This window comes from Anser brachyrhynchus (genome assembly GCF_964034855.1).
Source record: "Anser brachyrhynchus genome assembly, chromosome: 5".
Taxonomy (NCBI): Eukaryota; Metazoa; Chordata; class Aves; order Anseriformes; family Anatidae; genus Anser; species Anser brachyrhynchus.
In genome coordinates this window covers 11918774-11943827 of record NC_137699.1, presented here as the reverse complement: position 1 = coordinate 11943827, position 25054 = coordinate 11918774, and the positions used below count along the sequence as shown (strand labels likewise).

At 44.2% G+C, this 25054-nt stretch overlaps 2 protein-coding genes across 15 annotated transcripts in view; one reads left to right on the top strand and one right to left on the bottom strand.

Annotated features, from left to right (window-relative positions):
• RAB3IL1 (RAB3A interacting protein like 1) overlaps positions 1 to 25054 on the top strand; it is a 67609-nt gene that overhangs the window by 29058 nt on the left and 13497 nt on the right. For 13 of the 14 annotated variants that reach the window (XM_080592424.1, XM_080592423.1, XM_080592422.1 and 10 more), the window contains one exon: positions 6999 to 7136. The exons of the other annotated variant lie outside the window; for it this stretch is intronic. The gene's annotated coding sequence lies outside the window, so the exon portion shown is untranslated. The remainder of the gene's footprint in view (positions 1 to 6998; positions 7137 to 25054) is intronic. 14 annotated transcript variants of the gene reach the window in all.
• On the bottom strand, positions 305 to 24953 carry LOC308195296 (acyl-CoA 6-desaturase-like). Its single transcript, XM_080592419.1, has 12 exons — positions 24445 to 24953; positions 19049 to 19159; positions 17857 to 18054; positions 17391 to 17492; positions 16406 to 16531; positions 12952 to 13012; positions 12376 to 12452; positions 12047 to 12144; positions 9523 to 9619; positions 6976 to 7055; positions 5698 to 5823; positions 305 to 4841 (listed from the first exon to the last, which is right to left on the bottom strand). Exons 1-12 carry the CDS (start codon positions 24649 to 24651, stop codon positions 4790 to 4792), a joined length of 1335 nt encoding a protein of 444 aa, XP_080448545.1. The 5' UTR covers positions 24652 to 24953; the 3' UTR covers positions 305 to 4789.

Sequence of the window (25054 nt, the reverse complement as noted above, 5' to 3'; positions counted from 1 at the left end):
CCAAGACATTGCTACTGTTCCTGGGCTTTGTGAAGGGTAGCAAAGAAATCTGTCTATTGTCAATGCCATAAAAGTAATTTCATTAATTTCACCCCGTGCAATGGAAAAGAGGCTTTCCACAACAGCGCTGCAGTGACTCTGGACACGACTGAAAAAACCACATAGAGCATTTTTTATGGTCAACAAGTGGTTATGATTTTAATGAGCCGTAGAATATGCCAGAAAAAAAAAGTTCATTTTGAGTTACTGAAATGTGTTTTCTGAAGAGTGAAATAATCAGGAGCCATCATACAAGGAATGTGGGTTTGATTTTTTTTTTTTTAACAACTTCTAAAGAACATTTGAGATGTTAGGACTTAGGAAAGCATCTACTGGAAGAGGCCATGGCTGGAACGTGGCCATTTTTACAGAAAGAAAAGGATGTCTTTGCCCTAATGAAGAGCTAAAATTCAGTCAGTGTGATCAGGAAAGAGATTGCATCCTCTACATCCCCTGTAGCAAGGAGATGGTGCCTGAAGCTGTGTCCTGATGAGGCTCTGCTGGTGCTCTGAGCCTCCCAAGCTTTTTTTCAGTAAAAAGTTGGGATCTTAGACTCGTTAAATTCTTGCTTAAAGGAAAATCTCAGTGTGAGTACCCTCATTCCCATCGTGCCTCTCCCTGAAAACGTGGGGCTACATTCCTTGTTAGTTCACAGAGCTGGCGCTGACCCATGGCCTTGGGTAGAATTAATTTCTGTTTGCTGAAGATCTAGGTCACGGTTTTAACCAAGCTTAGCCAGGATGCTTTGTGGGGGAAGGAGGCACGCCAGTAAGGGCACAGCGTGTGTTACCCCTGTACTGTCCCTGCTCCCACAGCTGGGGGAGGACAAGCTCAGTGCAAGACCCAGTTCCCTACGAGACGTCCAGTGATGCCGACTGCCTCTGCTGCAGCCAGGCTCCAGCATTTTCTTTGTGCCTGTGCTCTGTCGTTTCTCACCTTGTGCATCCATGCAGAACCAGTGTCTGTAGCCAGTCAGATACTAGCAATTAGTGGGAGAATACTGGGCACCTGGTTTCAAGTCGCCTTTTCTTCTCTGTCCACCTCCTTGGTGCTTTTTCTCCCGCTCATGCACCGCTGCCGAGCCTGCTCCCTTCACACGTTTCTCCCAGCTCCATACTACTCCTTCCAAAATACATGCCCATATCCCTCCTGCCCAGAGGTTTCTTTTGCCTTCCCTGCACTTGCTTTAGGTAATGCCTTTCTCTTCCAAGCCTCTCTGAACGTGCTGGTGCTCCCACTTGTATGCCAGGCCCTGCTAACAAGTGACTGAAGAGAAGCGAAGCCAGTCAGTTCCTGACTATTGTTTCGTTATTGGACCTGGGACAAGCTGTGTTTCTGACTCACAGCTTCCGTATGCTGGCAAGTGCTCCTGTAGCCAGCGACGTGGCTCAGATGACTTTATCGGCAAGTCTTTGCAGGTTTTTCGAGAGAGAAATGAAATCCACTCATTTTTAGAGAAACTGGTTAGTTTTAGTCCTCAGCTGGAGCAAAACTGTGCTTAAATTGCAGCGATTATATAATTTTGATGGCTAATTGGAAACTGCAGAGGGAAGCTCATCCAGGATTGCTGCATTTTTGCCCTGGGGACAAAGTCATGCAAGGCCATGTGAAGTTTGCAAACTTGGGCTGTGGATGGATGTAGTTTTACTGAAACTTCTCAAACATCTGTAGATCAGATTTCACTTTGGTGCTACTTTCAATTTTAACAAGGCAGATTTCTCCAGATGTCCTTTTTTTTTTTTTTGGTCAGGGGTCTGTTTGATCTGACTAATAGACAGAGAACTCGTACGTTAATGTGCTTATATAACAGTTTGACTTCCATGATAGTGGGCTGGGATTTCTTGGAGGGAGGGGAAGAAACTACATGAGTAATGCTGCCAGAGAGGCTTTGCTTGACATAGTCACCAGCTTCTTATGTTTTCACAAGACAAACTTTCTGAACTTATGAGTACAATGAATAAAAGAACAAACTGCTGGTTAAAAAGTGTTGGTGACCTGTTCTTTGCAGAGCAGACCCTTTTATCTTGCAATAGCAAGAACAGTGCATGAGACTTGGACGTCACTTCTGATTATAACATTACGCTTTTATTTTTTATTATTTTTATTTCTGGATTTGAGCAACTGAACAATTTTTTTTCATGAAAGGGGAATTTTAGAGGGTCTGAAAAAATCAAGTAGCAGGGAGAAGAGCTAATATCAAGATCTATCCTGTCCCTCCGTTCTTCTCTTTTGTACCTTGCCCTAAGGTCTTTGGGGGGGCTGAAGCCCGTTTGCCTAAGGTCCTTCCTTCTGTAGACTGTTGCAGCATGGTTGCTCTCCTAGAACCTCTCAGGTTCCTTCAGCCATCATCAGTTGTAGCTGCTGTCTGCTAGGCACTGTTAGGCCAGGCTGTTAGGTTGGAAGTACTTTGGATTTTTAGCAGAAAAACAGTCCTTCCAGCGGGCAGGTCAGAAGCCAAACTGCTAAAGCAGCACTATTTACCTAGGCAGAGGTACAAGTTCCCTGCGGGAAAGTTTCTAGGTGTTAAAGAGCAAATGGTTTCCCCAGGACGAAAGGTAAGATAGACAAAAGAGGACAGAGCTAAGGAGGAGGAAGCATCTGTACTCAGGAAACATCTGCTTTGGAAACAAGAACTGAATGAGCAAAAAAAAATACAAGCCATCAGAAGAATAAGCTGAGTGTTTAAAAGATTGCACCGCTGGTGCTACAGTGTGTTTGTGGTTCTCCCTGCTGGAGCAGAGGCAGTGAGACACATTCAAGGAGTCAGAAACAAATGGACATAGCAAGGCAGCCTTAATACAGCTAACCACAATTGCCTGTTACTGCCTGTCTGAGAAGTTACAGTATCCAGAAGGATGTTACTGCGTACGCTGTTAGAAATCAGCTATAAAAACTCCTCAAATTCTTTTCAAGTTTTAGGCACCAGCGAGGTTTTGTCCTAACTATTCATGGTGATACTCAAGTAAGGGGCGACAAGAACATGAAAGTAAGCCCATTAGTAGCTGGGTTAGGTTGCAGTCCTACCTATGCATTTCCTTTCTGTAAGCACAGGAATCTCATCTTGTTCTCCAAAGTGGGAGGTGAGAACATGGTTTTGGAAGTGTCTGGCCACAGTCCTGGAGTTGTCTCTGTGCGTGCAGAACCTTGCTGACTTTGTGGGACTTTATTAGCATCAAAGGACTTGATGGTCAGAATTGAGATTCAGAATTGAACAAAATAATGACACATGCAAATAATTAGCGTATCCCTATTGTACTAGGAAACTGCTTTGAGCTGAGACAAGCTGTTGGAACTGGAATGCTGCTTTTGAAACCATGGCCCTTTATCATAAACTAGAGCATACATCTCTTCTGTTGCATTACAACTGAATCAAAAGTCCTTGATTTCTCTGCAGTGGGCTTCGTTGTCTGTTAGTGAAGCACCTGGAAGGTGTTCAACCACACCTCTGGTTAAGCCATTCATGGATTTTGGCAACTAGATGTTGGACAGAAAATGTTGTAAGAGCTTTCTGTAGAAGATTTCACATCACCGACACAGCCTGGTCAATTCTGTTTTCATACCCCTCCCCAGAAGGCCTGGGGGAGCAGGTCGAGGGGTTGGGCAGCTCCTTCTTGGTCTCAGGATAAGGATACACGGTCCGGGCCTCTGACCAGCAGAAACAGTCTTGCTATGTGTCAGGCACGTGCAGACAGGCAGAACTGGGTGTTGCTGAAGTACACTGCCCAGCTGCTCTTGCAGGTGAAAAGATCATTTGTGGTTACAGTGGGGCATGGGTGGCAATTAGTAAGTTTTGTGTCTTATTTCCAGTTTGATTGTTTTTGAGTAAGTTACTGACAATTATAATGCTCTGCCAGGCCTGTTGCTCATTAAAGAAAGAAAATAGACCCTCTACCAAAAGGAGATGATATACCGTGTAAGCCCAGAGGTCTTTCACGGACACTTGGAAATCAAGGCTAGTCAAAAAAAAAATACAGATGCAGTCCTGTATTAAGAACCCTGACCGAAAGGTGCTGAGACGTTAATGGTTCAGGGTCAATATCACAGCTTTTACTGAGGTGATGCTATGATTAGAGAAAGAAAGGCAGGAGAGAAAACAGAGAAACCAACAAAGGCACAGTAGGGCTCTGAGCAGGACTGAAAGCCACACCATCCAGCAGCTGCTGGTCCCCACGGAGTGTGATTCCTGCAGGCAGAGCTGGCAGGGAACACAGCCCGCCTGAGCTCCTGTTGTGATGGTGATCACAGACCGTGTTATTTTTAAGTGAAACTCTCTTCTGAGTGCCTCTTTTGCACAAACATGGATTAAAAAAAGGCACGAGCTGACACGAGCGTCCTTGGATTGCAAACACTCGCTGAAGCCTAGCAAGTCATATGTGTCTGTAAATCAGGCCTTGTGTGTTTTAGGTAGAGCTAGAATGAATCTTTAGTGAGGAGAAGGTGGAGGGCAGATGTTAAACGCCCCCTTTTTAAATCCCCCTCTCCATTCTACCCTAGCCTTCCCTTTTGTGCAATACAGGCACTGGGTCTCATCCTCTGAAGACTATGCCGAGCACGTTTTAAATCTGTCTGGGTTTAACAAATTGCCTGAGCTCATGCCAGTAGCAGCTCACAAGACAGGAAACTCCACTCAAACTGTGCTTGTGGATACAGACTGAAATCTAGCAGTAAAAGACAAATGTGATTTCTCCCCCCCCCCTCACCACCCACCCCAGCCCTCCCAGTCACTCACACCCCCCGTTAAGATTCATGTTCACTTATAGAGGTAAGCATCCAGCCATAGATCTCCAGATTTCTTTAGGGACCTGTGGGAAGAAAAAAACGAAGAGAAATTTGCTTGGCTTGTGGATCTTGCCTCTGTCGTTTTGTTCCTACAAAGGATTAGTCTGTTACTGAATCTGGGCATGAATCCTTAGGATACTAAATGTCTTTCCTCAGTATATCAGATAGAGTAAGAGGAGCTAGCTATTTTGCTCTTTAGCCCCCAAAAAGTTTCAGACTCAAAGAGCAAGATCTTCAGGTGATGCCCATTGTACTATCTGCAGTTCCTCCTATTCCAGTTCCATTGGGAGGCCTGACAATGCTCAATTAGACTAATCTCCATGCTTTTAGGGAACAGGCCTTTGCTGCTAGCGTGGCTCAAATAGGAAATGGTACGGGCTGTAACCTGATTCATTCCCCTTTGAGTCACCTCAGTTTGCAGCCTGAAGATGTGCTGCCATCTTCCAAAGGCAAGAATCACCAGCTGTCAGAACAACATTTAAAAAGGATATGATTTAAAAAGTCCCTATTAAATCAGTTTAGTGCTGATCTAATCGCTGGTTTCACTAAGCACTTTGACAGAAGTGCTCTGGTTGCAGAAGCTGCTCTGGGGGCTACTTCTTTCTTCTCCCATGATGTAGTGACGCAGCTTCCCAGCTGCTGTCAGCTAACATTGCTCCACTATATCAGTGGAGCTGTGTCACTTCTGCTGAAAAACATTTCTGCAGGTATTCCTTGGATTGTGTTACGAAGGTTATTGCCCTAGTGAAACGAGGTTACAAAATACTGACATGCTGTCTTTCAAGGATCTATAGTGTCCTGAATTCTCTGTAGGAAAATACACAGGATGTTTATGTAGCAATGAATTGCAGGCTGCAGATGGTGTTAAAAGGACCTTACCCAATTATGTCTACAAATGCTTTTCCAAGAGGCTTCTCTTCATATTGGACTCCGTACTTGGCACATAATGACTTCACCAAAGGTTTAACTTTCCAGAAATTGTGCCGTGGCATTGTTGGAAACAGGCTTGAATAGAGAAAGAGAAAACAAACCTGAGAAAACTCTAGAGACTAATCCCAAGGGATGGGCATCTTTGTCTGCCTCCTCATAGGGGCTAATTATTAATGCCTCCTCCTCAAGCTGTACAAATAGACAAAAGAGGCAGAGAGAGATCCGTGCTTTATAGTCCTCTGCTTCCAAGTAGCTTGTGAAAACTGAATGCATTCATTCTGCTGCTGGTGTGTCTCAGAACAAAGCTGTGTTCAAGAGAGATAATGGAAGTCAGTTTATGAGAAAAGGACACAGCTGGAATGCGAGGGGAGCAGGAATGAGGAAACAGCCCCAGACTGTTGAGATAGCTGTCCATTTCCTTTGGGCAGAACTCATTCTTCTTGCCAAATCGGATAGTCAGTGAACCTGTTTTCCACCTCTGGAAGCTTATGGAACAGAGAAGCAGGTATTAGAATCTGGGATCACCTTGCCCTGTGCTTTTCAATGAAGATTTCCTAAGTTGGCTTCCAAAACAGTCAGCTTTATCCTAGAAGACATCTCTTTTATATTTTGATTTGTCACTGGTAATGGGAAGACCAGGCATGGCCCTGGTTTTAATATCTTTCCTGAAACCTAGTACTCAGCAGCGTGTGCAGTCCTACACAGCTGCCTCCAGCTATGAAACACTGAAGTCCTTTTAGTCCAATACAGACAAATATAAGGTCCTGCACCTGGGGCCACATAATCCAAGAGTGTAGTACAGACTGTGGTGTTCTGGCATCTAAAGGGAGGCTACAAAGAAGACAGAGACTCTCTTTTTACTAGGAGCCTTGTGGAAAAGACAAGGAGCAATGGGTACAAGTTGCACATGGGGAGACTCTGATTGGACATCAGATGAAAATTTTTTACTGTGAGAACAATCAATCATTGGAATAACCTCCCAGGGATGTGGTGGATTCTCCAACACCTGAGACTTTTAAGGTTTGGCTAGAGAAGGTGCTGGACGATCTTGTCCAGGCCCTGCTTTTACCATGAAGGGTTGGAGCAAATGATCTCTGAGCCCTTACAACCTGGGCTTTCCTATGATTCTGTCTCATCTCACACATGTCTTTAGCAGAGTTTTCCTTGCCTCAAGTACAGTGTTGTGACAATCTGGTAATGACCAAATGATTCTGGGTCCATACTCACTGGTGCTCAATTTGAAAATTCAGGTGCCCGGTGAACCAGTCATTGAAAAAGGACTGCTCGATGTTGCAAGTGGCTGCCAACTGTGAAGGCAAGAAAGCAGCTGTGAATATTAGTGAAGCCTCACCCCGAAATCAGCACAAAGCTCCTCTTCTCTGTGCCAGGTAAGAGAATGAAGTGTGTCTTACTCCACTGCTGAGCTGTCAGAGTGCAGCAGGCTGTCCTTCTGAGCTAGCTGATCGCAGCAAGGGGAGCTTTAATCCTCCTTCAGGGATTGCTGTCAGCTGTTGTGCTGACAGTGCCTTTACAGGTTTGAACAGTGGTCAAGGGACAATACAGGGAGACAGTCCCATTTGGTGACACATCAGCCCAACTAGAGGCTCCTAAATCTCAGCCTGTCTAGTTGAAGATCAGATGGTTAAAAACAGTACCAGGATGGGAAACTGAGGAAGAAAAAAACATGGACGCAGGAAGCCTACTTTCCGCATCCCATCTAGTTATTGTCCAGTGTGCTTTAAGCGTAAGATCTGAATAATAGAGAAATATTTCTTAGCTACCCCTGCTATTGTAAAAATACCTTTGATTGTCAAGTTAGGTAGTCTTTCTTAAAATCCTCTTGGACTTCTAACTGGCTAAGCTGTGACTTCTACATGGTTACCACAGGAGATATATTCTCCTCACCCCTGAAGTTCTCATAAAATTGCGTCAGTGTCAAAAAGGTTTATCTCTTTCTGTTTCTTTTTCTTTTTTTTGGTCATACCTGCATTTGCTCCCTGCCACATTTCTCTTGTTCATAATCTTTTGCTTTCATAATACCGCCCACCCCATCACTCTTTCTTTCCATAAGTATATAATCTACTAAGATTTACATGATTTACATACTTAATTTAAAATTTGCTTAGGTGTTTTAGTGAATCATGGCATAAGGGAAGGAAAGATAGGGGTGGGAAGGCTATACGGAGGCATCTGGACAGGCTGGGCTGATGGGCCGAGGCCTACGGGATGACATTCAGCAAGGGCAAGGGCCAGGTCCTGCACCTGGGGCACAACAACCCCAAGCAGCGCTACAGGCTGGGAGATGAGTGGCTGGAAAGCTGCCTGGCAGAGAAGGACCTGGGAGTACTGGTTGATAGTCGGCTGAATATGAGCCAGCAGTGTGCTCAGGTGGCCAAGAAGGCCAACAGCATCCTGGCCTGTATAAGAAGCAGTGTGGCCAGCAGGTCTAGGGAGGTGATTGTGCCCCTGTACTCGGCTCTGGTGAGGCCACACCTCGAGCACTGTGTTCAGTTTTGGGCCCCTCACTACAAGAAGGACATGGAGGTGCTCGAGCGAGTCCAGAGAAGGGCAACGAAGCTGGTGAGGGGTCTGGAGAACAAGTCTTACGAGGAGCGGCTGAGGGAGCTGGGGTTGTTTAGTCTGGAGAAGAGGAGGCTCAGGGGAGACCTTATTGCTCTCTACAGGTACCTGAAAGGAGGCTTTAAGGTAGTGAGGTGGGGACTGGTCTCTTCTCCCAACCACCAAGTGATCAGACAGGAAGTAATGGCCTTAAGTTGTGTCAGCTGAGGATAAGGTTGGTTATTAGGAAAAAATCATTCACTGAAAGGACTGTGAATTATTGGAACAGGCTGCCCAGGGAAGTAGTTGAGTCACCATCCCGGAGGTCTTCAAAAAACATACAGATGTAGTGCATACTGACATGGTTTAATGGCAGACTTGGCAGTGCTAGGTTAAAGGTTGGACTAGGTGATCTGACGAGTCTTTTCCGACATAAATGATTCTATGATTCTGTAATTCTGTGAAATTGCCTGGCAGACTTTGAAAGCCTGTATTCAAGGCCCCACTAACAACTACAATTACTACTTATACTAATTAACATGAGGTTATTTCTTCTCTCAGCTCAATTACCAAATTCATATAGCCAGTGTCAAAGGTACTGCCACTATCCTCTGGGTCTGAATGGAACTTGGTCCACTACAGGTAAGAAGTATACTTTCAGTGCATTTATCTTACCAGGCGTTGAAGAGATTCAGAAAGCAGCTGGTTTTTATTTCAGTCCTTATTCCCTTAGAAAACTATAAACTTTAGAAATATACTGAGCTGTCTCTTCAGCTGGGGTTGATATATTTTCAGCACAGGAATAACACGTTGATTTACAGCAGCCAAAGATAGCATTCAGAGTTAACTGTTGATTTTCATTGAGGCTCTTCTATTTGCTCATGTGTGTGCCTACAAATACCACAGGAAGGTCAAATCATGCTTGAACCTGATACTGCCTCAAATGAGGAAGAACAACAAAGAAGTCTTTTGATTGTCAAAGCTAAAACAGAAGTTTGGGCTTCCATGTCTTGAATCAGCATTATTGACTCTGGGAGAACAACTTTATGGGACAGTTCATGGATAGAGACTCTATACTAGTATTTTGTATATTTTTTTGGGGGGGGGGGGAATTACTTGGAAATAGTGGTAATCCATCCATTGTTTTGAGTAAATTTCTAATCCAGTTTGGGGTGAGTGCAGTTAGAGATATTCTTTTCCCTCCCAGTTAGTTACCTGGGAGCTGAGCCAATCTTTGTGTTTCTCAAAATCAATTTCCATTGGAATGTGATTCATCTGGGTGACCCACACAAACCAGTGACTCTCCAGAAACCTATAGAAACAAACAGAGAAAAAGCACAACAATTTATATTGCAGACCAGGATCTGAGGTAATCTGGGGTTTACAGGGAGCAGCAGGAGATACTGCATGTGAGGAAAGTATCACTCCAAGGTATGGAAGTAAACAACTCTCTACCTAGGGAAACTACAGAGAACTTCTGCAATGAATTTCTCTATCTGTCTTTATAACTCTGGGACTAATGTAATTATGATTACCTTTACAGAAGGACATCCTACTGAGCTATCCCTCTCCTTCCTCAGAAGTAGATTGGTCTTTCTTGCTAATTTTGCCTTTCTGTAGATAAGGATGATCCAAGTACTTGAAAACAAAACAAAACAACCAAGCCCTGATTAGAAGTTCTCTGAACTGTTTTTATTTTTCCAGTTGCTTGCTGGATACAGATTATTTTCAAAATTCACCTGCCCATTGGTGTTAACTTTATCACACTAGGGGGTCCCACCTTTGCTCTCTCTGTACCTTTACTGTAATTCTGAAGTCTGACCTGGGCTGGCAATCACTTTAAAGTGGCTTATTTGTTGCTTATGGTATTAAAACTACATTTTTAGCCCTTGTAGAACAGTCTGCAGCAATGCACTTTATCCAATGCAGGTTTTCTATGCTGAGGCTGAGGTGTATGTTGGCAAGGTAGTTATCCAGGAGCATCTTTGTTCTAGTCTTTAGGCTTGATTTCTGAAATAGCAGATGATCTGAATCTCTGCTTTCACCAGCAGTAATTGCATATAATCACAGACTGGAGTAAGCTAATTAAAGAGAGTGGTTTCGGAAATGTTTGGAAGTCTGGATTTTGATGGGTATTTGTTTTTCCTCAGTATTTTAGTCTAGCTTCTAGAGGATGAATGAGACTGTTTATGTCATGTATCAGCTATTTAGAACAATCTTAACTTTCTACAAACTACTTGTGTCTAGGGTCAAAACAAAACGACATGTTTTTGTTTAACTTTATGCCTTACATATTTTGATTGAAAGTGATGACCCTCCTTACGTATCCTTATTTCTCTGAGCAATGGGAGAGCTGAGTACAAAGGAACATTGTTTCCTAAAGCTCCTGGGGCTCTTCTCTTCCTGACTCAAGTATAACAGAGCTATTATTAACAGGGAACTATCTCCTGATGAATCTTCATGATGAATTAGAAACAATTTTGCAAGGGGAAATATATTCCTTCTTGCATTTTTAGCTTAATCAAAACATTAACATTTTTGAAGTAATAGGTCAGTTGTTGTCAATTTGTCAGCTTGATTCCAGACCAAAAATGTTGGCTATGCATTTACACAAATGTGTATCTTTTGTAGTTCCTGTTTTTCTTAGGACTGAAGTGTTTTGAAGCTATGAAAACTTAAGTCATGAACAGTGACATTAAATTTTTTGGAGGCAAATCTTCATGTTTTGTGAAGGTTTTTGTGTATCTGCTGCTATTTCTTTTTACTCTTTTTTTTTTTTTTTTTAGAAAATGTTGTTCACTGTGATGAAATGTTTTGCTAATACTAATACTGACTGTGGGACTAAATACCATTCTTTGGTATTAGCCAGAAGAGTTGCAGATATTACATACAAGACAGAGATATGTATTCAGTGCTGCTATCTGGAATAGCTGCTATCTGGAATAGTGTAACCATCCAGTGGGTAAGCTTCCAAAGTTCTGCCATGCCTGATTCATTTTGGCAGTTCATGTTTTTGTGTCTCTCACTGAATTTTCCATTCATCAGTCATAGAGCAGTAATCAAATTAATACTGTTTCTATACTAAGAGCAGCTCTTCATGAGATCTGCTAATGATAAATGGCCAGAAGACCAGTCAAAAATCAAGATACACAGCAAGCACTTCTCCATAGATATACTGAGGGGTGAGAGGCAGCTTTGAAGGGGTCAGACTGGAGCGTAGGGGCAGGAGCACTGATCTGTGGTGTGAAACAGCTTCCAGAGGCCGTGACCTCTGTGAAGAAGCAATGATGTATGCATGTAACGTACAGGCCATGCACTCTCCTGCACTGGGAGAAATGGTGAGCATTTCACTTACAGTGCTCAGGAGAGGGCCCGTGAATTACCTTCCCAGTGAGCTGGGAAGGGGGAGGCTTGAGGCACTTTATCCAGCCTCAGACGATGTGGAAAATGCATGGAAGTGTTGGAATCAGGCATCATGGGGAATGAGGAAAGAAAGGAGAATCCTGGCTGAACCATCAAAAGAGCTGAGCACCAGCTCCAGCTCTGCTGAGAGGAAGTAGCACTGGGAGATGATAGGGAGAACATGAGGCAGTGGGAATACTCAGGATAATGCACAGTGAGGTAAATGACTGCAAAGAACCTAAACAGGGAAGGCATGGGGCCCCACAGCAGAGCTGAGACTTGGTTAGCCCAACGCTGGAGGGAGGGGAGAGCAGCAGGGAGCTCCTGTATCTCCTACCTGACAAAAGTGAGGAGAGACAGGGATCCCAGAACGCCATAGAATGGGATGTATGTGATGAAATAGCGCATGTAGTAGCTGAAGGCCCAGGCTAGGTCCTAGGGGAAGAGAGAAAACATCAGGCGTCTCTTAGGCTATTTCACATAACATGGCTTTGCTGGTAATGGAGAAGACTCTGGGAAATTAGCAGAAAAAAGTGTGATCCCTTCACACCCTCCCTTTACCAGGCCTCTTTGTGGTGGAGAGATGACTGGCCTCTCTCCCTACTCAAGTGTAATTTCCTACGAGTCAGCTGGACCCCACAAACACTGAGAGAACATTTCACTCACCGCCCAGAACCTGCGCTTGATCATGGTTGAGATGATTTGGATTTGGAAATACACAGGGATGAGCAGAGGTGGGAAGACTGCAAAGCAAAGGGAAATATTTTGGACATCAGAGAGGCAGAAAAGCGCATGACATGAGAGTGACTGAGTGATTTAGGAACTGTTTCGAGGGAAGTCCTAGCACTGGTAAGAGAGGTGATGTACTGGTGATGGGGGCAGTTGCTTTCTGGTGAAGAAAGGAGGCTCTGGTTCACAAGTGTTCATCTTGACTTATCAAAGAGCATCGACAGACCACATGCAGTCATTACATTGAGCCTCTCACACAGAGATTACTTCCCAGTCTCAATTGCTTGCCTTGCTGGTAACATGAAGGATGCTTGGATATCAGTGAGAAATTCCCAACTGATTTAGAGACCCGCGCAGGTAGACCATTAATGAGACTGGAGGTCTTAGGAAGGGCAAGACGAGTTGAGACTTTAAGGAGTTGCTCTGCTAACACAGGAGGGGCTGGAAAGTTCGACAGACTTTCAGGCTCCCTTTACCAAAGGGAAAAAGGAGGAGCACAGTGCAGATACTCACTGAGGAAGAAGTACTCATGCTGGTGGTTGTAAGGCAGGTACTTCAGCTTCTTCTTGCCATACTGCAGGACACAGATAAGAAAGTTCAGTCTTGGACTATGACCCCCACATGTAAGAGAAGATTCTGTGCAATACTTCTTTATTGTCTGGAGAGTTCTGATTGAACTCCCACACCAGTAAAGCTAGGAAGTGTTTTGCTATGGTTAAATATCATGACTTCATAATAGTGCTACATGTAAATTCCTTTTTAAAGCCTCCTGTCTTGATATTCAGATAACTTCTTGTTGTGAGCCTGGGGGCATTTTCATGCATTTCTACACCTTCTGCCATGCCTGCGGCTGTGCTAAGAGCTGCTATTGTCTTCGTTATTAACACCACAAATGTAAGGCATAAAGAAATATGACCTTTGGTAAGTCATTATGCAGGATACCAATGGCAGAGCAAGGCAGTGAACCTTGGCTAGTCTTCCATGCAGATGTCCTGCACTGATCCATTTTGGCTTCTGCAGCCATCAGCCCCGCGAGCCCTGGTGGCTTGTAAAACCTTACTTTAACAGCAGTGGGAAAACTAGTGTGGCCCTTTGCTCATATGACAATAATTCAAACGGATGTGTTTAAATCTACAATGTCTGCGTCACTAGTTTGATATAAGAATTACAGTGCTGTCACTGAGAGCTGTTCTGCAGCTTGCTGTGTTACTGTGGTTCACCTATGGGCAGCAGATGCAGAGAAGTTCCCCCAAAGGCAGGTTTAGACCTTTGTTGCATTCTTGCAGGTGCCCATTTCTCTTCAGTGAAAACAAGGAGCCAAGAGCACCTGGTCTCCTAACCTTCTTATCTAGAGCTACACAGAAGTTAGAGCTCAAAAAAAGACACAATGTCCATACAAGGAACTAATTTGCTGTGAGCTCACATTTTTTGCTTCCAGCATAACAGCTTGCAGTGAATGTAAGCCTCGTAGCACCAATAAATAAGCAGTAGCATGTGGAACTTAGAGCAGTGCATTCAGGTGCCTGCATCGTGTAATGCATTGTGCTGGAAGTCTGCTGCAATCAGGAGGTTACTGGTATCAGTAGATTTTGGAAGTAAAGATATACTACTAGGAAGAGTGGCAGGAAAACAAGTATGTAAAAGATTAAGTCTGAGTAGTGATGGCTGACTGAAGAGGAATTGAATTTCTCCCCATAGTTCCTAGTGAACAGCTGCAACTGTCACATTAAACTTCGGGATGGGATATTCTGGTCATACAGTAGAAAGAGCTTCCTTATAATCTTGGGGGTTGAGCGTGGGACTGGAGTGCCCAGTGAATTTCCAATATGCTTGCTGGTCAGAGCAGACCGAAAGAACAGGGACTATAAACAGTACTCTTTCCACTTATACTACATCTCCAAAGCCAAGGTCATGGTGACCTCCTGGCCAGTCTGAAGCAAAACAGCTGGCTGTTCCCTGAGTGTCTGTGCAGATATCTACTTAACTGACCCCTCTGGTGTTTCTGACAGTCCCTGTGCTGCTTCTCTTTTTGCGTTTGCCCTCTGATATGCATTGCCTCTGATATGCATTGCCCTTGTGGGTCTCCCGCACAGGGAGGCCCTATGAGTTTTGCCTGCTGTCCCTAGACTTCAAGTCACCTGAACTGTGTTATTGTCTAGCAGAGCTCCCTGCCGTTTTTATTTTATTTTTACTTTTGGCGTCTGACTTGCTTCTCCTATTGCTTCCCTCTCCACTTGTCAGATCCTTCTCCCTGGGCTGATCACCAGTTCTATGATGTCCATTCTCCTCCATTCTGTTTTCCCATGTCTCTCTCTATTCTAAGTCTATTCGTGACCACTAAAATCTTGTAGCCTGCAGGAAACGGTAACTTTGGGCACTACAAGATTACTGAAAAGGAATTCACTGTGTTCTGAACTCTAAAAGGCTGTGTGCTAGGCTTATTCTAGAAAAAGATTATGTGCAAGTGTGAAAGAATATTGAGATACACAGACCTAACATTTCTGATATTTTGTAGGAGAGAGATCCAGTTTTCTTTGTTGTTACAAATGTTTACATCCTCAGTTCTTCCTTTAAGTGGTAGACTCACAGTCTACTTTAAAAAACAGTTATCAGGCACAACATTTTCCAATGGGATGTACCAATACAGTGAAGAGCTTAATACTGATTTACATTTTCTAGATAGTGGCTTTTGTATACTCCAGAAGTCTTCCATTTTAGTCATATACAAGAGACCTTTATGCCTCTTAAAAATTGTGTGTGTAAGACATTCTCTATACATGACCATACACCAGCACGTATGTCCCCAGCATATGTCTGGGGTTACTTTCTTAATAGGGTAAAAGCTGAGAAAGCATTAGTTTTTTTTTTCATTTTATATTTCCCTGTGCTGTACTTACTGCAGATGTGTTGGTTTTGTTTTAGGTAGAAATGCTTGTTCAATTTTTTTAAAGACCAACGTTTTTTTTTCTTTGTGTAGGTTTTTATAAAATAGACGGTAAGTATTTTGGCTCTAGGAGTGGACAGGTGGAATCAAAATACCTTAACACGGCCTGTTATTCATTGTGCAGCATGTTGGTACATAGTGTAAGAAAACGGTTCTGGCTGATGACTGCAGTAACCTAGATTAACCCAAAGAGTTCACGTTTGGTCGGGCTCTGACCCCAGTCTTTGTGTAAATTTTAAAATTCAGGGCTAGATGATGTCTGAACATCTCCACAGTGAGGTGGGAGTGTGATCATTTGTGACTAGCTTATACCAGCAGAAACTTTCCGTATACTTCACCTGCCCAAATCAGATTAGCTTTGGTGTCTTACACTCTCAGATCAAGTCAAAATCTCCACAGATTGTGCTTCATATAGAAGAAGGGAAAAAAGAGGAAAGGAAAGGGGAAAAAAAAGCAGGAGGAAATTTCTGTGTGTATGCAAGCAATACAATATCCCCGCACATGCATGGCAAAGGCTCCAGTGGAGAGGACGTTGTCAAGACTGTCTGGAGCACAACTGGAGTAATATTGGAAGATATTTTATGTGGAAATGGAAGATCAGTTTTGAAATATTCTTGATGAAGTACTGAGAAACACCACATTTTCCCCTTATGTCGATATTTCTATGCAGAAGAAAGTTTTCTTTTTCAGCTTTCTACTTTCTTTATGGTCCCATCTTCATTTGCTTTTCCCAAGATATCCCCAGATATTTTTTCCTGTGGTCAGCGTAGGAAATGGATAGGGAATTATACAGTCAATATTGCTCTTCAACCCAAGGTTTGGGAAGGTGTAAAGGCCAAACTCCTGTCAGAAACCAATAGATAGATGAAGTCCCTGGGAGAAGCACGTCCTTCTTCAGCATTGCTGGAAGTCTTGACTCTGTAAGTCATGTCCAGCAACGCTGACAAATTCCTGGTTTTGCACAAGCATTCTCTGAAGCCCTTTAGGACAATAGTTTTCCACTTTTTTCCCCCTTTGCCTTACCTCAACAGGCTGTGTATCTCCAAGGACAAAAACATGCAGCATGTTCACATCTGGGTCTTTCTTGAATATGTTGGGCTTGGCATGGTGTTGGAAGTGACGGTGGTTCCACCAGTTTGCAGAGGCGCCCTGGGCAGATACAAGGAGTTAATCCATACAAAAGCGCAGTTCCTCTAGTGGCAGTTGCGTTAAAACAGTGCCACTCTGATTGTGCCCAAACTAATATTTGCTTTTATAATAGCAGTAGGTGGCTATGGTGGCAGTTACTATGAGACTGCTGGTTTCAGAGGGCCCATGTCAGCTATGCCAGGCTGTTTTGCCCTCACTAAAGATCAAATAATTTGAAAGAACAGGCCATAAATATACACTCGGTGACTTGCATCTCACAATATCTTCCTACAAGTGAGGTTGTTATGAGTAGCTGAATGGTAGGCTATTTCCACTTGGTGTCTTACTGATTGTTGATGCTGCTTTCCCTCTACTGCGCAGGAGGAGCCAGGCAATGCAAAGTAGGTTTGGGAGAATGGGCAAAGGTATGTCCTACCCCGCTTAAGTTCCTACTGCAAGTGGGTGCTGAAATGCTTGTCTGCTTTGGACCTTGCCCATGATATAATTCTGATAATACCTTGAATGGATGGGATATATCAGGATGGGACACTTAAAAAATACTAAACCGTAGTGGGAAGCATGTGGAAAATATGACGGTGTTAAAATAGTGTTTTATGCAATTTAATGAGCTCTGTCCTCAGCTGCTATAAATTAGAGCAGTTCTACTGAGGTTTGTGGAATTACTGTGTTCTGTAACAGCTGTAGTTGTGCTCTCGTATCTCTCTCTTCTATGCAACGGCTCCATGTGCAATTGCTCCCTAACTTCTCTTCCCTGCATCTGCTTGCTGTGGAAAGGCTAAGAGCTGCAGTTTCCTGCTTTGATGTAGTCAAAGCGACTGCAGCTATTTCCACAGTGCCCTGTGTCCCCAGTGACCTTTACCTTCAGGTGTCCAATCACAAACTTGTGGACAAGGTGGTTCCAGGAAGACTTCTTAAAGACAGACAGGTGTCCAAAGTCATGTTGCAGCCACCCTGCCTGGGCCTGGGATGATGGAAAATAAATCAGTTAGAGAAGTGTTTGAATGTTGGCAGGCTCAGTGCTGAGACCACATCCCTTGGGAGCCCGAGTGCTCGACCACCCTCTCAGTGAAGAACCTTTTCCTAACGTCTAGCATGAGGTGTCATAGATGGTCTTCAGGGAGAAGAGATCAGTGCCTCCATCTCCTGGAGAACAAAAGGCCCAAGAGGCAAGAAAAACGTGTGATGCAAAATCACCAGGAGCAGCCAGAAGGCACCGTGGGGGAAGATGTGTATGTTTTTCCTATTTGTATTGGTCTAATAAGAAAAGTTCAGTGCACGTTGACCTCATTGAGTACCCGGTATGCTCTGTGCCTACTGCTTCTTACCTGGGAAGTTGCAAGGATGAACGCAAGGAAGAGAGTTGTGATCCACCCGGTACCGAAGTATGAAACCAGTAGCCAAGCCAAAGCTTCCATTGCAATGATATGGGCCAAGTAAAGAGAGAAGAACAAAGGGCTTGCTCTGAATAAATTCATGTCCTCCGCTGTCTTCCTCAAGGTCCGGAAATCCTCCACCAGCTGGGACTGCAAATGGACACGTAAGACACAGCATGTAGCTTGTGAGTAAGTCTGAATGTGTCCAGGGAAGGCTCCATCCTAAGGACCTTGGCAGTTTCTTGCTTTGGTTGGCTACTCCAGAAGTAAGGAAGTACTAATCTCCGTATTCACACTGCTTTCTAGCTTTTCATAGTACTTTCCTATGAATAAACACCCTGGCTGGCCTCAGCCTGTGTCCTGACCTTTTGCACCCTGAGCTAGGAGAATTCTGTGAATCAGCAGCACTACCTTGCTATGTGGAGAGTCATATCTGTTGATGACTCTAGTCTGAATGAGCTATGCAAGTATTAGAGACAGCTGGAGAATGAGAGAATTCAGTCCTATTACTTAAGCATAATTCCAAACCTTCTGTGATGAGCACCCACTATCAGAGCACCTGTGGTCTATTCAATACGTGGGTTAGCTGGCATGCAACTGTTCATCAAGAGCCTTCCAGGGTTAATACTGCTTAGCATTGTCTCTTCTGTTGTGAGTGATACACATATATCGATAATCATGATCAGCCATAAGCAACAGCATTGAGTTTTGTAGCAGGAACCAGTCATGCTACACACAATGCCTGAATAATGAATAAATGAACTGTCTGGGAGGGGTACGGGGGCTGGCTTGAGGATATGGAGCGGATGGAAAAGGTGCTTGCTGGGTTGCTCCTTTTAAGCAACCCCACTGAAATGAGACATCTGTTTCACCTCACCTACGCGTACCTATTGCTCTGCCACTCATGGCACAAATGCTTGTACAGAAGTCTGAATGTTTCAACTCCCTCTCACACACATTTTTATCTATGCACATTGCTGCACAGAGGTGTTCAGCAACAGAGCACCTTTCTCTGGAGCTGCCTGTAGTGAAGACACCTGCACAATCTGTCTGGTGTTTTTTCCACGTCCTGGAGGACATCCTGAGAGGGAAAAAAAATGGTGGAGCATGCCCACAATAAACCCCAGCTCAGAAAAATACTCACATTTTTATCTCGGTCTTGGCTGGGTTCCCCTGGAGCAAGCTCTCCGATAAGTAACGGCTTGAGAAACTTTTGCACCAAGGTGGGATTGATATGGAAGGCCTGGAACGCATCCTGGAATAGAAATGTGAGTAAATGTGAGATTGAGGACTAGCTGGACTGACTTCCATCTCTGGGATTCAATGCAGTACTGCTAGTAGAGAAGATATCTGCTAGAGGCTGCTGAATTTGCTTTCTGGTAGAAAATAAACAGCGAGAACTGGAATGCTATCTAGACAGATAGAGAAAGGCACCTCAGGAAACTTCCTAAGCACCTAAATACCTAAGTCCTGCTAATTCCCTTGGAAGGCAGGCCAACAGGAGTTTGTGCAAATCCCCTCTAGGATATAAATTCCCTTTGAAAGTCTGCTGCCTGGAGGCAATTCAAGAGAGGTGTTTTTTATAGTGTGTTTGATTTGATGTTCACCCAGAGCATACTGCAAAGCGGAGAATGAATTCGTCTAATAGATCACTATAGGTTTTGGTTTTACAGAACAAGTGCTTTTACATACCCTCAAGGGTATTGATAATAAGTGTAAGTCCTTTTGTACTGAAATCAGAAAAAAAAAAGTACCTCGATAGGTTTAAGCTTTTATGTATTATTTTTAATTCCTTTTCTCCATATCTAAATTTTCTAAAATTGACCATCTCAGACCCTGATTATTCCATGCAACATCATTTATGAGTCTGGTGCATTAACCATATCTTTTTTTTTTCTATTCCTTCCTCATTCTGTATCTTCTTGTGTATCTGTGTCCTGCAGATACCTCTTGGGAGCATATATTTGATGCATTTGCTGCTAGTAGTGAAGTCTTGCACATCTCTCCTTTCACATGGCATGGCTTGGATTTTAACCCCAAAGGTAGCAGCAGGGACAGAAAGTTCACCAACGTCAGAAACCCTTACACAATCCTTACTGCACAGAACTGGAATTAACTCTAGAACCTAGAAGAACTGTAAAGATGTAATTCCATGCTGTTTTATGACTGCCTGCTCTCTGGGTCCCCACGTTAAACCACAGCCCTCCTCTGTGAGATGGTCTTTGGCAGGACAGCTCCAGCTATGAGGAAGGCTTATTTTCTTTTGCTCACTGTGCTCCTTCTACAAGTAAGATTCAATCACATCTGTTGAAACATTGACATTTTTCATTCCTCACAGAGGCGCAAACCGATGGACCTCATGGAGTCCAGAAGGCCCATGATTTTAAAGGGGAGGTAGTTCAAGAAAGTATGGGTTCATCAAACAGCTTGGCTAATGATTTGTGCTATTATGACCTCCTTTTCTCATTGTATTGAAATCCCTGTGTTGTTCATTTTATGAGTAAGTAAAATAGAACTGAAGTATGGTCAAAAAAAGAAGTCAGGAGTACCATGCTTCAGCCTTTCTTCTTTTGTCCCATTTTCTAACCAAGGACCAGCTAAAATCTCACCCCTTGTTCTGAATGGGAAAGACAGATTGGAAAGTGCTCATTGTTTCTAGCTGACCTTCCTGTGAGCTGAATTCCATTAATAGGCCAGCTCTGGTGTTCATAATTACCACCAGCAACTTTGGTTCCAAAGTCCTCTGAAACTTTCAGCTTATTCCAAGATTTGGGATTGAGCTTCAAAGTAATACTTGGACCATAGACATTTCACTTGTACAAGGCAGGAGAGTGAAAGCTGGTCTCTGCCATTTAGCTTGAAGTTAAAGAAATAATATATGAGAAGAGGAGCAACAGAAGGATGGGGAGAACAGGTTTATTTATATATATATATATATATATATATAATTTATAAAGATTAGAAAAGCCTTAAAATGCCAGAGGCTATGGGGGAAGATGCAAAGAGGAGAAAAAATGTCATTACAGCACATGGGGGAGGCAAACTGAAATGTACTGGATTTTTCTAGTTACGCTCAGCTCTCGTGACATTGCTAAGTGTCCAAACCATCCCATTCGGAAACAATTTCAGAAACAAAGCGATATCTGTTATCACGGGGGAAAGTTTGGATCAGTTTGCCCTGTTCTACTCAGGAAGACTGCCACACTGGCAAAACTTACCCCAATTTCAAGCACGAGTGAGACCAGTGCTTTCTGACTGCACTGTTGTCTATTGGTTTTACCTTACTGGTGCCAAAATGAAGGTAAAACTCCAGGGCCAGCAAAGCTGATACTTACAGCCCTGTTCTGCAGACAATTTGAGTTTCCCTGGTATAATTTGCAGAAGATGTGAAAGGGGAGGGAAGACCAGAATAGTGGGGAAGTGAGTATCTGACTGTGCCTGCTACGAGGTTGTACCATTTTGAGATGAAAAGTATGACAGGTGGAAAAAAGGAGAAGGGTAAAGAGGGAGAGGGTGAACACTTAGGAAGCATTGAAGAATATTGTCTCAGTATTGTTCAAGTTAATGGAGGAAAACAATCTTTAGAGGTCTGGCTGGCTACCTCTTTATCTCTGTGATGGAGAGCACTCAGGTTTGTGTAGTGTTAGCGGCAGGGTGACTCAGAACAGCAGCTTCTGCCTCACTGCCTAGAAGGTATTTCTGTTCACCTAAGGCTTCCCCGGCAGTAGCACATCTGTTTTCTAAACATGCTCTGTCATGACTTTTCTGGGGAGAGGTCTCTTCCATCTCTGAACCCTTCTTCCTTGGTTGGATGAAAAGTAAAGGTTGAAACTGGTCAGAGATGTAAGCATGCATGTCAGAGCACGGTTGTTACTTAAAACTATATACACATATATATACTATATACGATCTTCTACTTCCCTGCCATCTTGAACCTATTCCATGTCGAAAGTGCTGTTAGTAGGAAAGTTTCACCTTCACTGGAGGTGGCTGAAAAGTAATATTGGGTAGAGAATGGGATTTTTCAGTATAGTCTCCAAGCAGGAGAGAGAATAACATATCCTAATATTCTTACCATCATCAGAGAGAAAGCTATAGTGAAGGAAAAATTGCTTTTTGATTTGCTATATCTCAGGTGTCTCCTTTACAAATAGGTCCTGAAATTTGGAATTGTCCTCAAATCTGTATTGGAGGGAGATAGAGAGCAAATGTTGGAAGATAGACTCTGGAAAATGCCACGAGATATTTACACCTGACCTCTCAGTTTGGTGGTCTATTGTCCAGATAAACTGATGTGTCTTATGAGAAGTGGGAATTATCCCAGCTGTTTTTGTGAAAAAAGCTTTACTTTTGTCGAGGTATGAGCTGTACATAAGCATTGAAGCACTCAGTGCAGCCAGTGCAAAGACATTTTTTCACATCCTTGAACATTTCTAAAACAGAGAGGCTGGAAGGTGCCTGCTCATATTTTAAGTCTTGTTCATTTACTGAAAGCAACTGTGCATGATGTGATGTCAGAACATGTTCTCCCAGTCTGGTGTGCTGTACCAGTATCCTAAAGTATGGCCTAAAATGAATGAATGCCTAATATTGTTAGTACTTGTAGGGGAAATTCATGTGTAAGCTAGCCTGGGCACTCCTGACTTGATCAGCATCAGCTGAGCATAAAAGCTGTCATGGAGCTTTTCAGTCAGCTATCTTGTGAGCATCCTGAAATGAATTAGCTCACGCATCACCAACTGAGTTATTTAAGAACGTGGGCGTAGAGTTCAGTGAGTCTGTTTGTGGGCAGTTTGTGATAGATTGGTACGCCTGATCCTCTAGAGCATTGGTAAAAGATAAAAGGAGAAGTGGCTGAAGTTCCTTTGGTGGACCGTAGGTCCTAACTGCATGTAATGCTAAGGGGAATTCCAGAGAGGTGAAAGCCATTCGAGAACTAGGAATGCAAACACCTTGAACTGAGTTTTTATCATTGCCTTTTCCTCCTCCTAAGCTCTTCCATTTGTGATATCTTGCAACTCAAAATGAGACGTGTTAGTAAAGCCTTGACAGACTCAAGGACAAGGATTTCTCACTCTGAATGCGAGATTTTTTTTTTGGTATTAAAATGTGATTCGCCATAGAGAAGTTGGAATCTAGATACCAATTCCATTTTAGTGCTCGGGATGGAAGGGACAATTTCAGAGCACTCTTAGTCTTAAGAGTGTCTTCTTGGAGTATGCTCTGAGTATAGTGGGATGCAAGGTACTCTGGAGAGGTGGTAAGAGAAGTTAAAAGGATCGGCAGTAGTAGACTCAGAAATCTGTTTCAGTTTCCCTTGCAAAGATCAGAGACAAACACAATAGCAGATGCTTTTTGATTTCTAGTGGAGGATTTAACTAAATTCTTGGGGACAGGAGCCCAGCTCCTCTGATTTCAGCAGTCCCTGCACTTATGTAGCCCAGAGGAAATCCTCACCCAGTTACTTCTTTTAGAGGGAGAAAGCTTTTCATTCAGAGGTTTTACTGGAAGGGGACAGGAACACCAAAATGCATCTCGGTGCTTCAAGGAAACCAGTGGAAAATAACCACAGACCTCAGGCAAATGGAGAAGGAAAGGAAAACGTTAGTAATTCTTGCCGATTAATTCTGTCACATGCACAGCCTCCTTGCTAAAAGTGTTAAGAGCCGTGGCAGATAAACAGTTAAAGTTACAGCTCGATCCCTTCTGCTGCTTACCATGCCCATGGAAAAGCTCTGAGGCAGTTTAAATTTGTTAACTCAGGGCCAGCATTGGGGGTGAGAACACGCTCCCTGTATGCATTTCTGAAGTAGGTGGCTTTGGGAGAAACTGCAAACAACACTTTCTGAAACACTTTGTTCCTTTTTTTTTGTTTTTAAAAGTTGCTGAAACACGAGAGGGAGCTGAAACAAGCCAGCTATGAAGCATAGGAGCAGCTGTAGTGGCAGCAAACTTTTTTTTTTTTTGTGCCCTGTAGAAACCTGCAACAACATTTTCTCGAGAATTCTCCACAGGGAAAAAGCTAAAAAGCTCCTTGTTTTAAAGCCTCAAGCTCACCCTGTTCAACAGAAGCATCTTTGAAACGCGGACCGGCCTCTTTTAACCCTTTCTTGTGTTTGCTTTCGGTGTAGCTCGCATAACTATGCACTGCAGAGGGGAAGACTCCGGACACTTTGGTTACGAAGCGTCGAAAGACAGCGCAAACAAGAGACAGAGACAAGCGGCAGGGCTTAAGCAGAGCCGAGCAATGTTTACCACCCCGCTCTTCCAGCTGTTATTGCCCTGGCTCGGGGGGGTTGGCTGCCAAGGAGTCGCATCAGTGCGCGCCGAGCGCCCTGCTCCTCGGTGCTAGAGCAGAGATGAGCTGCAGGTGTTAGAGAGGGGGGGCAGAGGGAGGCAGGCAGCCGGCTGTGCAGGGAAAAAAAAAAAAAAGGCAAAAAAAGCTCCTTCTCAGTAACCGTGAGGGTGGAAATGACCTGTCAGAGGCTGCTGGTGGAGCTCGGAGGCAGCCACGCGTGTGTCCGTGCGGGGGGTGCTTACCGTGGCATCTTCCCCGGCGCAGTGGCTGATCACTCGGTGGCCCCCCGGGTGCCTGTTTGCCCACCGGGTGACATTGTACACCTTGCGCTCTATCACCAGCCACATGTCCGTCCTCAGGTTGTGCTTCTGGATCTCCTCCCAGGTGTAGAGGGGGATCTGCGCCTTGCACTCCCCCGACTCCTCGCCTTTCTCCCCCCCTTTCCCCATGGGGCTGGCTGCTTCTTTGTCTTCTGGCCAACGGGGGGGGGGGACCTGTCTGCGCTGCCCAGGGACGTGCCGGCAGGGGAAGGGCTTTTCTCGCTCGGTTCCCCTCAGCTGATCCCCTGTCCTCTCCCTCTCCTTTTGCTCATGTCCTCCCTCCTCTTTGTCTCTCGCTGCCTGCCCCTTGCGATCTCTCGGCTCCGTCGCTGGCTCGGAAGTGCCCCCTAGGCTAATTTCCCCGGCGCTGATGTACTTTCACCTCGCGCGTAGCCTCCTTTCGTGGGAGGCTCGGCCCCTTCCCCCCGCACCCCCCGCATCCTCCCGCGTTCAGTACCGGTGAGGTTTCCCCAGGCATCAGCAGAGCTCCTGCACCAATCCCGGCCCTCCCGAGGCCGGGCTGGGCCCTGCC

Excerpts from the sequence above, each read along its gene's own strand:
- LOC308195296 (XM_080592419.1), bottom strand. The coding sequence starts at position 24,651 with ATGGGGAAAGGGGGGGAGAAAGGCGAGGAGTCGGGGGAGTGCAAGGCG. Across the intron at positions 12,145-12,375 it reads TCAAGCGCAGGTTCTGGGCG|GACCTAGCCTGGGCCTTCAG; the intron begins GTGAGTGAAATG and ends CTCTTCCCCTAG. Across the intron at positions 5,824-6,975 it reads AATTTTCAAATTGAGCACCA|CCTGTTTCCAACAATGCCAC; the intron begins GTGAGTATGGAC and ends TCTCTATTCAAG.